We start from the raw sequence: 15,928 nt of genomic DNA, 5'->3' as shown, positions 1-15,928 counted from the left end.
ACATTTTAAAACCAGTCAAACTGACATTGCAGTATGGTACAATTTAGATCTGACAGTGCTAATTTGTGTTTGCTGTGTTATATAGGATAAAGAATCTAAGCCTGCAGTGCCTCTGGCCATCTTTAAGTGCATTAATCTTTAAATGTGCAGCCGTCCACAGTCCTTTCGCCTGGCTGTTTTACAGAGCAGCTCAGACATGCATATGTAGAGTAGATATTAATATTGGGCCAGTCTCCTGCCTCCAATAAAAAAGATGCAGGATTCAAAGAAGGGAAAGGTAGCCATGCAGAATTTAAATTCATTACAGGGTCGAGGCTTTTTTGAAGTAGATAGCGGGATGCAGAGGCATGAACTGGAAAAGGATCAAGGCGCAATGTTAGATTCCTCACCACTTCTAAATGCATTTGCCAAAGACGTGGTTGATATGATACAAACGTAAAGGCAGCATAAAGCCCTGTCTTTTCAGTGCTTTTTGGAGGTTTGCCTGGCCTGTGCTCTGTGAAGCACTCAGTAAGGCTGCAGCCTCCTTTCTCATCTCCAGACAGATATAAACACTGAGCCACTGCCAGACGCTGTGAGCGAGAGGAAAAACATGATTTACTTTATCTAAAAAAATATTTCCCCAGCCTTCAAGACCTCTGGAATTTATGTACCATTGAATTTAATATAATACCACTGCACCTGCATGGCATAATAATAAGCAGAAGGAGTTCTGTGAGATTACCAAAGGAGCCAATATCAAATATACATGTGGCAAAAATAATTAAAAATTACAAGAGGACTGTTTAATCCATTCCTTAGCTTTCTGAATTCCACCAGTTTGTCTCTTCCTTACAAACACTCACCAGGTCACAGTGCAGCAGAACATTCAACATTCATCAAAGTGTTGCTTTCTGAAGCATGTATTTCATTACAACCTCCCTGCATCGACAACCTTATCTCCAGCGCACACTTACGGGAGCTGCTGCTACGTTGTTAATGGTTAATCGTTAATAACCTGAGATTGCAACTGTGCAAGAGACTTCAAAACCAAATAAATATCAATTTCCTCCCCTCCGCAACCGTTTGGCTGAAGTATGGCATACAGTAGGTTCTAATTACAACATGCTCCTCTTTTCTGCTATCAATCCTGTTTATTTACATAGCACGCGGAAGGAAATTGGTCGTCTTTGGAACACAATGGACAACGGCTGCCCAAAGGATGGATGGTTAGAAACTACAGGAGAAGATAGACTGCGAGCATTAAGCCGGTGCAAAACCGCATTAACCACAACGACGATTTCATATCCTCATATTCAAGCGGCGCAAAGCCACAGAAATCAGACTCCATCGCTCTTGTGGTGCAAAACGTTTGCTTATTAACTCCTGAAAAACAAGTGCTTCACCAACTTTTTTTTTTTTTTACAATCTTCCTTTTACAAAGCTGATAAAAAGCACCTGACACCACATAATTTCTATCAGTCACAAGCACTCACGGTGGAAGTAAGTAATAAAAAAGCCTCGAATGTGAATTTTAGCAAACTCTAGTTTGTTTTTAATCCCCATAAATCATGCTTATTCACCTCATATTTTTCTCCTGGTCACCCCCCCACTCCCACCCCTGCAGTTGCTTAATGCCCCCCGTGTTTGAGAACCACAGTCATAAACCAACATGCTGTGAGGGAATGGGAAATGACTAAGTGCGTGATACAGCATGATACAATTATGTTTGCTTAAACCCAATAATAAGTTATGCGAAGTAGCAATACATTTCAGCTGCAAATGTACAGCACCTCCGGGGAATACCACGCCAATGAATCACAGCGATGCTACTAAGAGCTGGCAGCATTGTCTCTGGCTCAGTATGCATAGGCACTGTGTACAAGGTCATTGAGGGATATTCACCACAACATCTAGAGGAAACATCCATCTCACTTATCACTGTATGTGTCATAGTGAATAATCACATTATGATAAACGGCTTCTCTTCCATTTGAACAAATAGAAAGTGTAGATACCGCCAGTGAATCTGAGTAAGAGAGTGCATGCTGTTTGCAGGCATACAGTAGATAATAAATGCACACACTCTCTCATACACAAAGAAATCTAAGCGGCGTGAGCAAGCTTGTAGAAGTTGGCTGTCATCTCTTCAGTTGCTATATTCCTTTATCCGGCGACTACTACTAAAAAAAAAATATCACAGGCATTCTGCTCTACTTTCCACTGACTTCTGTAAATAACACTTCATGCAAAAAGCAAAAACCGGAGCTGCAAAATAAAACAAAACTAACAAATCTTCAGCTGCAGGTTGTCAAAGGAAGACGAAGGTGATACATCGGTGAAGGTGTGTGGAGCAGAAAGAAGAGAGCGTCGCACGGTGAACAAAATATGCTGAGGTGGCTTTGGCATGTGGAAGAGGGACGGATGGAGAGGAGGAAGCCTACGCGGAGGTGAGTGGGGTATGTTGCATCAATGACAGGCAAGTCTACTTCTGAGCAAGAACAGATGGGGAAGCAGATGAGGGAACCACTGGGGTGTCAGTTATCATCAGATATGCACCTAGGCATTGATGCAACTTCCTTTGTGAGTGCTGTTTCCTGCCCGGGTCGTGCCACTTCTGGGCCTGTAGTTCCCATATGGGCCATAAATGGCCCGTCAAGCTTCAATAACCGCGGCTTATCAAGTCATCTCTTGGTAAAGGTCCCTTTGATTGCTGACTAATGTTGTGGTGGGATGTTTATAGGTCAGGCCCACTCTGACCTTTAGTGCTTTAATTTCATCTTAATGAAGCAAAACAGAACATTCTGATTACATTATGCCAGTTTACAGAATAAACACACAAAGTTCCCACGTCTTTTATTATAAAAGTTTTACCTGTGAGCAGAGAAACTTTACTGGTAATATGATAGAAAGTTAATATTGGAGTTTATATTTGTTCTAAAATAATCATTGTAGTTGCTTCATTTTCAGAAAATCCTTAAAAGCAAATTCATAAGTAAAACTTAACACAGAATCACATAGTGTAGTAGTAAATGAGCCCAAGGAATAAATAATGCTTGTTAAATGATCATCAAAATCATCACATAAAGAAAGACGAGTTTTAAAATGCTGTTTAAACCAGAATGACATAGAAACAATGTGCTGCATAGCTGACTGGATAAACCCAAAGATGATCTGGAGCATCTGTGGCAAGTGAGACAAATGGGCCATAACAACAGCAAAAAACCCCAAAAAGAAACAAATTCAATTGTAACTTTGGGCACTTTGTTACAGCAGCCTGTCACAAACACACATTACTTTTCCAAACTGAATTGTGAATGTAGATTTTGATCCATCATGCAGTACCATCTGGAAAAGATCTGACTGGAAACAGCTTCATTTGTCAGTGTGACTATGATCCCAAACGCAGCGCCAATGCAGTAAAAGCACGTATGATTGGAAAAACACACAACACTATCAGCCATGGATTGACCTCCCCAGAGCCCGAACCACAACATTCCTGAAGCAATTTTGGATCATCTTGACAGAGAATGAAACAAAAGCCAGCCAGCATCCAAGGAAGAACTTTGAATATCCTTCGAGAAGCCTGTTTAAAGAAACTACAAGAAAGATTGTCTACAAGAGTTCAGGCTGTGTTAAAGAATAAAGGCGGTGTTGTGTTTACATACACTGCTAAGATGGTGAAGGGTTGCTTACAAGGGGGACTGAATATGAACATATACTCAGTTACCAGTAGGGGGCTCTGTGACTAAGAATGATGGAAGGAGAGAAGAAGTGAAGTGTATGGTGAGATGTAAAATGGCGAGCTACTGCTGAATATTTACGTTCCATTACAAACAAAGCCGTCTCCGTTCTTCTGTCGAAACACCAAAAATTGGCGACGAGGATGAGTGCATCAGTTCCGAGTCCACCATCTTTTCTTCCACATGTGGGTGAGCCGCCGATTCCATTTACTACATGGCGGAAAATATTCGACAATTACATGCTAGTAATCAATGCCACGGGAGACGCATGGCCGGATGCTAGGAAACGCGCTGTTTTGCTACACTGCTTGGGCCCGGAGGGACAGCGGTTATTCTACACGTTACCGGAGCAAGGTGATACATATGCTGACGCCATGAGCGCACTGGAGAAGCACTTTGTGCCGAAAGTGAATGTCGTGGCGTGCCGTCATACATTCAGACAGCGTATTCAACGAGCGGATGAGACTGTTTCTCAGTATGTGGTGGCTCTCAGAGCGTTAGCTTCATCTTGTAACTTTGGACAAATGGAAAGTGAAATGATAAGAGATCAGTTGATCTCCAATGCTCATCTCAGCGTTGTGAAAGACAAACTGTTACTGGAGGATTAACTCACACTGGATAAGGCTCTAACTATTGCGAGCCAGGTAGAAGCAGCAGTCAAAAACGCTACTCTACTCTCCACACCCGGCTCGTGTCCGACCGCGCCTGTTCAGACAGTCGACGCGGCAAATTCCCACTCTCACCAGAGGAGAGGACCTCGCCCCGCTAAAGGCTGGACTCCAGACCAACGCAAACGGGGAGGTTCAAAGCAGCAGCAGCGGAAGTGCTTCAGGTGTGGTTCTCACAAGCACTTAGCTAATGATAAAAACTACCCGGCTGCTTCTTCAAAATGCAATAACTGCGGGAAAAGGGACATTTTGCCAAGGTATGTAAGTCGTCAGTCAGTGAAGTGAGAGAAGTAGTGGTTCCAGAATTGGCAGTACTGTGCGTGCAAGATGCTAAAATGATGGCAGCTATTCAAGATAAGCTTACCTGCACTGTCGACATTGAAACTGTACAAGGTGGCTCTAAGACAGTAGAGCTGATAGTAGACACTGGAGCTTCTGTGTCTATTCTGCCAGAAACTATCTACAGACAGTATTTTGCAGACTGTTCACTGGTGCGACAGTCTTCTACATTGTCAAAGCTGGTTCCCCGCTATTAGGCCTCGACCTCATTAGAGCACTGAACGTCTGCATCGTCGGAGGCAAAGTGGACCGCATTCAGGATGAAACTGCAGATGATCCGGATTCGTCTAACCAGAAGTCTGCTGTGTACAATGTTGATCCTATTCCACCAGCTCAACTTGGATGTGTTAAAGGGTTCATCCATAAAGTACAGGTAAACAACAATGTGCGGCCTGTACGCCAAAAGATGAGACGCCTGCCATTAAGTGTACGTACAGAGGTGTCAGCAGAACTCTCTCGCTTACTCAAAGCTGGCATAATTGAAAGGATCGATGCAGCTGAGTGGGTGAGTCCTTTGGTCGTGGCCAGAAAGCGAAAAAAGGAGTTGAGACTGTGTGTTGACCTTCGTGAACCCAATAAGAGCATTATTGCTGACTGCCATCCTCTTCCTCATATGGAGGATCTGTTTTCTGACTTGGCAGGTGCCACTCACTACAGCCAGATTGACCTCAGCTCAGCATACCACCAATTACCTTTGCATCCGGAGAGCCGCAAGCTGACTGCTTTCATCACTCATGAGGGACTGTTCCAGTTCACACGTGTCCCATTTGGCCTAGCATCAGCACCTTCGGCGTTCCAGAAAATGATGCAAACGGTCCTGAAAGATCTGCCTGGTGTTCGCAACTACTTGGATGACATCATCGTCTACGGAAAATCAAAGGAGGTGCATGATACACGCCTGCAAGCTGTTCTCCAACGTCTCAGAGATGTCGGCCTGCAGATTAATGCTGGGAAAAGTTCCTTCTGCCAGTCACACATCACATTCCTAGGCCATGTAATCTCAAAGGAAGGCCTACGTCCAAGCCAACATCACCTTACTGCTATTGCCGAGGCTCCTGCTCCAAAGGATATGGCTGCATTGCGCTCGTTCCTGGGTTTGTCATCCTGGTTCAGTAAATTTATTCCAGATTATGCTACACTGGTGGAACCACTGCGACAGTTGCTGAAAACAGACATGAAAGTTGAACTCCAGTGGAACGAGGCAGCGCGTGAGAGCTTCAGTGACCTGAAAAAACTCCTTCTGGAAAGTCCCGCGCTTGCCGTCTATGACCCTGACTTACCTGCTTTTATCACCACAGACGCATCAGACTATGGGCTAGGCACTGTGTTGACACAGTTACATCCAGATCAAGTGGAGCGGGTTGTGGCGTTCGCCTCCCGAACACTGTCTCCTGCTGAAAGGAAGTACTCCACCACAGAAAAGGAGGCGTTAGCCTGTGTCTGGGCGGTGGAAAGGTGGCGTACATATGTATGGGGCCGCAGATTCACGCTTCGTACTGAACACCAAGCTCTTACTACCCTTCTCAGCACCAAAGGTATGAACAGAGCGGGCATGAGAATCGCACGATGGTCTGCAAGGTTGATGTGTTTTCAGTATGATGTGCAGTACCGTCCTGGTGTTCAGAATGTCATCGCAGACTGCCTCTCACGGGTTCCCCTGATGTACTCCAGCACTGACATTGATGCTGAAAAAGACCTTCTCTTGGAGATAGCTGAAGTTTCTCCTCTCTTGACAGCGACACCGTTGACGGATTTTAAAGCTGAATGTGAGGACTGCCCTGACCTTTCTCTGCTGCGACAGGTTATCCGCTCAGGCTGGCCTAAGGTGAAAAGGTCTCTCCCACCTGAGATACAGCCGTATTTCCTGGTGCGACATGAACTTGCTGTGGAATCACCGTTGGTTTTCCGGGGGACACGTCTGGTGGTCCCAAGGTCCCTGCGGGAAAAGGTGATATGTCTCGCACACGAAGGTCACCAGGGCATAGTTCGCACAAAGCAGCGGCTCAGAGAGCTTTACTGGTGGCCATGCATGGATACTCAAGTCCATGCGATTCTGTCATCGTGCTCAGTCTGTCAATTGTGTGACAAAACGGCCAAAACTGCTCCTACTCCCTTACAGCCGGTTCAGTTTCCAGATGGTCCCTTTCAGCATGTGGCCGTTGACATTGTTGGACCTTTTGACCGCGGGTCGCAGGACTGCAGGTTTGCCATCACACTGGTCGATTACTTCAGCAAATGGCCAGAAGTAGCCTTTACTTCATCAGCTACTACAGACACTGTGATTAGGTTCTTGTCTTCAGTTTTTGCACGGGAGGGAAACCCTTGTGAGCTTACCACAGATAATGGACCACAATTCACTTCATCTGCCTTTGCTGATTTCCTGAAGGAAAGGGGCATCAAGCACATCAGAACAAGTGTGTATCACCCTCAAGCGAACGGGTGTGTTGAAAGATTCAACAGAGTGCTGAAGGACTATGTTCAGGCTGCACAGGTGTCCCAGAAGCTGTGGAAGCCCGCCGTGACAGAGATGCTACAGAATTACCGTGCTACAGCTCATGCAACGACTGGAGCAGCTCCGTTCCAGCTTCTCAGAGGGAGACCCATGAGAACAAAGCTAAATGTCCTGCCGTTTCCCAAAGACACAGGACAGTATGACCAATGCAGGGCCAGAGTCTCTCACCAGCAACGTAAGAGTAAACGCTACACTGATGCAAAGAGGGGGGCAAAACCTCCCCAGCTTGTGGTCGGTGACAGGGTGCGGATACGTAAACCTTTCCGAGTGGGGAAGGGAGAGAGACAGTTCACTGATCCACTGTCAGTGCAGCAACAGACTGGACTGAGCACCTTCATCTTGAGTGATGGAAAGAGATGGAATGCAGCCCGTCTCTCACTCTGCCGCGCAGAGAATGCTGAGCCGTTGCAGGCTGGTGACGAGGTTGAAAATAACACAAGAGAAACTCCTAAAAGACCTTCTGTTCCTAACAGACCGACAGTTACCAGCTTGGACCAAGGATTATGTTATGAAATGAGTTTAAAAAAAAAAATGAAAAGAAAAAAAAGTGAAAAAAAAAACACGCTTGAGCTGTTGGGTGCTAATGTTAAGTTCCATACTGCTAGTTCTGAGGTCCAAGTATAATAGAGGATTGATTTACTGTGATTTATTTGTGAGTTTTGTGACTTAAGGTTGTTAAGTTACTACAGTAACCTTAACGGTACAAGTATTCATTATAAAGGACGATTTAGGCACCATAACAAGATTGTATGTTAAGATCACGGGCATAGTTCAAACAGTAATGTTATAAGTGAAATAGGTATTGAAAATGCTGTCTGGTTGCAAAGTTTACTACTGATAATGTTCTGTGCAAATAGTAATGTTGCCATGCTAAGTAAGTAATACTGAGGTAGTAGAATTCTGTGAGAATGAGGAGAGATGTTGTGTTTACATACACTGCTAAGATGGTGAAGGGTTGCTTACAAGGGGGACTGAATATGAACATATACTCAGTTACCAGTAGGGGGCTCTGTGACTAAGAATGATGGAAGGAGAGAAGAAGTGAAGTGTATGGTGAGATGTAAAATGGCGAGCTACTGCTGAATATATACGTTCCATTACAAACCAAGCCGTCTCCGTTCTTCTGTCGAAACACCACAGGCGGTCATACTAAATACTGACTGTCATCAGTTATGTCTATTATAATATCAGTTTTCATCTTATTTTAAAGTGAACAGTGAAGTCTGGAGAGAAGAAGTGAAGGAGTATTTACTTGATTATATATTGTGTGGAGATCAGGGAAATTATTTTACTGCTATTGTCCAGATTAATAATGTAATCTACAGTATTGATATTGCATTCAGATGTTTAAACAATGTGTGTCTTTCAGAAAGACTAAGCCACAGGCTGACAGGAAACTGCAGGGTTGCAGAAAGTTTGCAGAAGTGAAACCGAAAGCATTCTGAGGAGCTGGTTAGACGAGGCTATGTGAATAACTAGGGTATTCAAATTGTCTGTTATACTTTTATATTCTTGTATTAAGCTTTTAGTAGAGGTTCTTGATTAAAACATTTATTTAGTAGATGACATATACATAGTTTCAGTTCGGTTATTACATATATGAGAGTGGCTTCTGTCTCTCTGTCTGGTGAGAGGTCAGGAGCTAGTCGGCGAGGTGAAATAGGGTGCAATTGTGGTTAGCACACAGATACACACACACACACACTTAGTTAAAGAGAATCATTTATAGGTGGAAGTTTAATCATGTTTTGCTCGGGGTTGCAAAAAGAGCAGTTTGTCGCAGAACTGCTGCTGATGTGTCAAGATGATAAGCAAGCATCCGGCAGTGACAGGAAGTACCTGCCATGAAGATAGAAGACAATGTTCTTTTTAAACTGTGTTAAAAGTCATTGTGGTTTTGATTTGACGTATCCATATATTCTGTCTGATGACGCGTGAGGGGGTGTCAGTAAGTTCAATCCCTGATGGTATAAAAAATCTGTTTATGCTTTGATTAAGTCGAAGATTAATTCCTGTCTGCGTACAGAGAGGTCTTCCCACGCGTGTATTCATTAAAATCAATTGTTTGACCAAGATCTTCTGGACCATGGTTGTTTGTACTCTCCTCCTCAATATTTGAACCTTAACAATTGCTTACATTTATTGTCCTAATTGTAGAAGCATTGAATACACTGGAAATATCTGAATGTCATAATTATAAGGAAGACTTGACTTATTTGGGAAATTTTGGGAGGTTTGATCAACAGTTCTGTTGATTGTAGAGACATGTGCATTATTTCTTTGTGTTTTTCTTTTGACCAGTTTATGACTAAGAAGAACTGGCATGACAGCTGTCACAAATCTGAATAGCACATTTGGATGTGTTTATATTTCTTGCATCTATTTAGCTGTAAAGATCGAAAAGCATTCAGAGATGCTGTAGACTCAGTCTTCCTCATCTTCTTCCTTGTCCCTTTCTTGACTCTCAGGCAGCTTCCAGGGAACAAAGCTTCATCAGACACTGACGGCATGACAGGCTCAAATTAGGTGCCAATTACATCTTTTTGAGTTACTTGTTTGCCGTTAAACTTAAGCAGCAGGCAGACATTGGACTGAGACCCCCAGAAGTAATTTCATATCGCAAAATGAGCCCAGAGCCTGCAAGTAAAATAATTTTGAAATGCACAACATTTGAGCTACCTCTTTAATTACACTCACTCTCACATTTCACAGTGGTTGACTCGCTCTCACTTGTCGTAAGTGTGTATTTGCTCGACAGGTAATGCCATATTAGCCGGGCTGTCTTTTTATCCAGCTCTAACCAAAAGTGATTCTTACAATTTAAAAAAGAAAATGCAAAGAGGAAAAGGATTACCAGCTAGAAACCCTTCTGCATAATAAGCGCCACTGTCCTGAAAAACGCTGTCTCGGTTAGAACCTCGCCTGGTGTTTTATCAGAACGCTTAGATAAGACCAGACTGCATAATTGAGTGATAATAAATTTACATGACATCCCTCTGTTCTAAAAAACATAAAAAGCAAAGCGCAAAGGTGAGAGAGGACAGAGAAACCGCTTAGACCTTTTCAAGTTAAACATGACCTTACCAGCCGGTGTTGAACTCGACGTGAGCGTCAAAGAAGCCGACGACGGGAGCCGTGGCCGCGTTCCAGCCATGTATACGGGCCCGGATCAGACCCTCCCGCTTGCTGTTTCTCACAATCTTTACGAGGCCTGGGTAACGTTTGTTCACATACTGATCCAAGTTGAATTTCAGCTCCACTGGAAGAGATTAGAGAGAGCCCTCCTTTAAAAGACACCCACATGACAACAGGAAAACATTAACAAGGTAGCTGTAGTCAGTGATTTTTAGCTCAGAAAATCCCTTCTTTCCCCTTTCAGAGTGTTTAACTTTTAGATTACACCTAAAGAGAAATAGTGATCACCAAATGCAATCAGTTATTCGTATTACTCACTAAAAAAGCCATTACTTTTCTTTACTAAGTACTCATCAGCAAGAGCAATCAGCAGCATTACTTTCTTAGCCAACCCAGCTCTGATCAAACGCACACCCCATCTACTCTGAGTTTGAAGCTTTATTCAGTGATTCATGAATGTGTGCTTATCAGTGACTGAGGTTTGCCAGCTCAGTCAAACAGAGAGACAGAGCCTAATAGAGTCCTGCTCATCCCACAGACAACTGATCGCGTTCTGGTGACTTTACATGTGGTCATGGTGCCTCCTGGTCGGTTACTTCTGCTAGGAGACCAAAAAAATCAGAAAAACATGATTATATACCTCCTTCTCACCTCCAGTGTGGTATGATGTACTACAAATGGGACTAAGGTACCCAGAACAAAGTCTGTGTGAGCTGAAAAGCTGAGCATACGAGAAATAAGACCCGAGGCATCAACAAGAAGAAGAGGGAAACATCTGGGATCCTGACACTAAATATGTCTACTTGTGCAGCAAGCAGTTTGTCACCAAGTCAAATATCCAGCTGGCAGTTTTAGTTTCCTGTACTCTCCAAGTTAAACTGAAGCATTTTCACATCAGCGTGTACTGGAGTGAAATTTGGATCAATTCAAAAGGCTGTGAAATACATCAGCTTTCTTACAGCTAACTCCACAATGTCCAATTCTGAAACTGTTGGGACCCTGTGTAAAAGGGAAATCAAGCCAAAATGCAATGAACTGCAAATTTCATCAACACATATTTTATTCAAAATAAAACTCAGAAAACAGATCAAGTCTTTAAACTGAGCAAAGGTACAATTTTAAGAAAAAATCTAAACTCAATTTGAATTTGATGGAAGCTGAGGGGACCAGCTGCTGGACTTTTAGACGAGGAATGTTTTAAGCTGGTGAAAGGATCTGACCGCAGGTGGGAAAGTTAAGCACTCAGATTCTTTTGGTACGAAGCCATGTGTTTGCTAAATCTGCACTATGCAGCAGTATGTGGTCGTGCACCATTGTCCTTTTGGTGCACGACAAGTCCTTTTCTTAAAAAATGCAGTACAGCACATCTAGATGCTTTTCTAGATGTGCAAGCTGCCAATTCCATGGGCATTAATGCACCTCCGATGAAGGACGCTTCTGAAATGACTGCTGGGATTAAGCTGGATGGCCTCTCTGCTCTTTAGTTTAGATGATTTGTGCATGTTTTTCAAAAACATGCAACTTCTTCTTTGCATGCAGGGCTTCAACCAGCTTTTTTGAATTTCTGGAAGTGTTCCTGAGCCGCTGCACTGATTTCCTCAACAAAATCATGCCTGTTTTTAATGTCTCTTGCACACAGCAGATGATCGTAATCTCTTGATGATATTATAAACTGTAGATGATGAGATACTCAAAATTTTTACAATTTTTACTTTGAAGAATATTATTTTGTATTTTCTTCTTAGAAACTCTCGTCTTTAGGAGCATTTACTTCTCCAGCCTTTTGCTGCTCCTGTCCCAACTCTTTTAAATGTTTTTCTGCGATCAAATTCAAAACAAGGCAATAATTATTTTTTCATGAAATATTAAAATTGGTCAGTTTAAACATTTAATGTGTGTTCTGTGTTCTATTGTGAATTAAATATGTGTTTGTGAGATTAGTAAATCATTGCTTTCTGTTTTTTCACCTACATTTTACACAGAGTCTCAGCACTTTCATATGATAACATCTGCTATAACTACAGCTGTCTTGTGAATGTCTCTTTGTGTTATCAGATAAATGATATTTATATGAATAAAACTAAACTGAGTTGAATCATTCAGAACTTGAAATGAAGTTTGAAACTTGAAAAAAAGCTCAGTTTTCTTCAGTTGTATTGCTTCCATTAGAGCATCTTTTAGAGGACAATGGTGGATTTGATGTACTCGTTAGAGGCTTATTCAAGACAATCAACTTGCAGCCATTGCTGACTTGCAATAAAGGGGATACCAGCAGAATATTGCTTACTTAAAACCATTGCAGGCTTTCTCAGCATCAAACCAAGGAAACACTGAAGGTTTCAAAGCAGACAGAGCACAGCAATCTAAAACATTTAGTCTGATAGAAACTTGATCAGTGGAATCCAAAGCGTAAAAAGACAGACCAAAAGTGGGTACGCCATTAGAAGATCAATACATCAAGCTTTGATCATTGATACAGAATTGGCAAACCAAATACAGGAAGGATCCAGAAAGTCAAAGTTCTGTCAAAAGAAAAATGTCTGATAGTGGTCTGAGAGGACTAAACACAAGAAAGAGGTCTGCTTCAGAAGAACAGTAAGAACCCTCTGCTTTGCATCATTGTGAATAAGGATTCATAATGAAGCAGAACACTGATTCTGAGCATACTAGAGCAGCGGTCCCCAACCGTTTTTGCGCCACGGACCGGTTTATGCCCGACAATATTTTCACAGACCGGCCTTTAAGGTGTCGCGGATAAATACAACAAAATAAAACTAGTACCGGTACCGAAAAAAAGAAGATTTATTCATAACACACGTGAAAAGACCCAGGAAAACAGAGTTAATGATAAAAACGATAACAAAATAACGCTGAAAACCGATAAAAACCCTGAAAACCACACATTTCACACCTGAGCCTCAACTCTCACGGCCGGTACCGGCCCGAGGCCCGGGGGTTGGGCACCGCTGTACTAGACCATGCTTCCATTCAAAAAAAAGGGGAGCATAGCCAACACAAGAATACTTATAACTCCTCAATCACGATGTCATAAGTCACTGGACACTGTGAACATCCACGGTCACCACTTCATGCATAATGGACCTTCCATGTGTATGGACATGTGCAGGTATACGTATGTATATAAGATAAGATAAGATAAGATAACCTTTATTAGTCCCACACGTGGGAAATTTGTTTTGTCACAGCAGGAAGTGGACAGTGCAAAAGTTATGAGGCAAAAATTAGAATACAATAAGAATAAATACAGTACACAACTGTACAGAATAGAATAAAATAAAAATGTACATATGTATACATATGTATATTTAGTGTGTACATGTGTGTGTAAATAGGAATAATAGTGGTACAATAGCTAAATCAAGCTATATAGTTTATGTCTTCCATATTTCCAACCATATCCATAATCACATACTGTGTATGCTACCATTGTATATAGTGTATTATCTTACTTTTTTTCATTGATTGTACTTATTTGTATTTTTGTATTTCCTTCTGATATCTGTACCTGAGCTGAGGTGACGCAAAAATTTCCCCGTTGTGGGATCAATAAAGTCTTATCTTATCTCGTCTTACTTAGAAATTCATCTTAAATTTTCCAGTAATTGTTTCATTTAATTAGAAACTGCTGGAAAACATGAGCTTTTCCTTTAATATTCTGTATAGATGTGTATAGATGTTAATGTTGTGTATTTCTATTCTAGTCACTTGAGACCAAGTTAACGATTTCTATACAAGTTACTGTAGTCCTAAGGCATTCCTCATCGCAAGTCTTTATTCCAACTGGATTATAATATTGTCTCTGCTCTGCTCTCCTCTCACGGATGAGGCTGGCTGTCATCACTGGAAACAAAGTTTGATGGGTAAACAGCCAGTTGTGCAAATTGCTGTCTGTGTTTCGTCGGAGGATAGATGGCTGTTTGAGCTTCTCCTCTGGGTTACTGCTGAGCGCTCCACTTTCTGAGGGAGAGATTAATAAGGAAGCGTGTGGCACATCGGCTCTGAACAGCATCCACACCTAGCTTCTGACTTCAGCTAGCAACATAAATCAGCCGGTGAAAGTATAAGAAAAATGGCAGTCTAATCCCCTGTGTGTCATTGAGGAGACATAGTGAAGGATTGTCAGGAGTCTTTTTCTAGCTGAAGGTCTTAACATACAGTGGTGAATGCTGCAGGGAGAGAGGGTGAATTTGCTGGTATCCTACTGGCCCTCGAAGAGACAGAAAAAAAGCATGAGCATTTAACACTAAATTAACCAGTAATCCCACAGACTGCAGTACCTGCAGACCCCTGAGGCTTTTTCCCATCATTTTAATTTCCATGATTTTGTCATTTAGTTCCCAATGACTTCATATCATTCGTTTCTAGTTCTATTTTACATATTGCTTTTTAAAAGTACCAGTATGTTGAGGTCCTAGGGGAACCCAGTCAAAAGTATGTAATTTTGGAGATTTAATAGATGCCCCTCATATTTGCCACGGGTCCTAGCTAAAGAAAAAAGAAAGGAAAAAAAAGGGTATTCTTTCATTTTGTAGACAGATACAGATGCAATAGATACAACTTCCCTAATAGGCAATTTGCAAAATTGTCTAAGCTAAGCTAGATTAATGGTGTTGAAGTCCACGTGAACACTACATCAGGTAAGTAAACAATTAGACAGAATTTGAATGACCATTTATTACTGTAAATGTATTTAACAAGGGTGCCATGGTAACAAACTTTGAAGGCATACTGGTAGTTTGTACTTATATTGCAGCTTTGCCCCTGCTCTTATTTTGACACCGTGGTACTTTTGCCACTACTACAGCTACTACAGAGCAGTCATCCGAAGCATTTTCTGTAAAAAAATTACTTTTTAATATTTGTGACTGTGATGACATACATCTTTTCTGTGTTTGTAGTTGTGGCGGGGCGTGGTCTGAGAGACGGATGCACCTGCACAGCATCTGCAATCCCACCTTTCTGGCATAAAAAGCTGTGCTGTCTGTCTGTGGTTGTTAGAGATGGTGATGTGTGCGGCTGGAAAGCTGCAGCCGCTGTGTGTACAGCATCCAAGTTAATAAGTATGCTGAAAAGCATTGAACTGTCAGGTCTGCTGTGGGTCATTTACAGCAGTAAACTATTTGAGTACCTCCTCTGCTGATGACATATATGAGGTGGTCATTTAGAACATTCATCCTGACAGGTTGAGATGATGTCGATTAATTTGAATCAAAATCAGCTTCTACTGTTTGATATTTTCAAATCACTCAAATTAAAAGTCAAGAGAAAAATCAATAATTTTATGACTTTCCCCCCCCTTTATAAATCGGTAATGATGTGCACCATGGTGGTGTAGGTAGGTAAAAAGGTCCTAATCCAACATCAGGGCCTTTCTGGGTGCAGTTTGCATGTCATGTTCTTCCTGCGTCTGTGTGGGTTCTTTCCAGGTACTCTGGCTTCCTCCCTCAGTCCAAAGACACGCAGTTAGTGAGGTTAGGTTAATTGATGATTCTAAATTGGCACTGTGAGTGCAAATGTCTGTCTGTCTCTCT

At 42.1% G+C, this 15,928-nt stretch overlaps 1 protein-coding gene across 1 annotated transcript in view; it reads right to left on the bottom strand.

Annotated features, from left to right (window-relative positions):
• galnt9 (polypeptide N-acetylgalactosaminyltransferase 9) overlaps positions 1-15,928 on the bottom strand; it is a 108,638-nt gene that overhangs the window by 55,820 nt on the left and 36,890 nt on the right. Inside the window, exon 4 of the mRNA XM_004558551.3 lies at positions 10,326-10,500. Within this exon, the coding sequence (XP_004558608.1) occupies positions 10,326-10,500 (175 nt within the window). The remainder of the gene's footprint in view (positions 1-10,325; positions 10,501-15,928) is intronic.

This window comes from Maylandia zebra, linkage group LG12, assembly GCF_041146795.1.
Source record: "Maylandia zebra isolate NMK-2024a linkage group LG12, Mzebra_GT3a, whole genome shotgun sequence".
Classification (NCBI taxonomy): Eukaryota; Metazoa; Chordata; class Actinopteri; order Cichliformes; family Cichlidae; genus Maylandia; species Maylandia zebra.
This window is presented reverse-complemented; position numbering and strand designations above follow the sequence as displayed.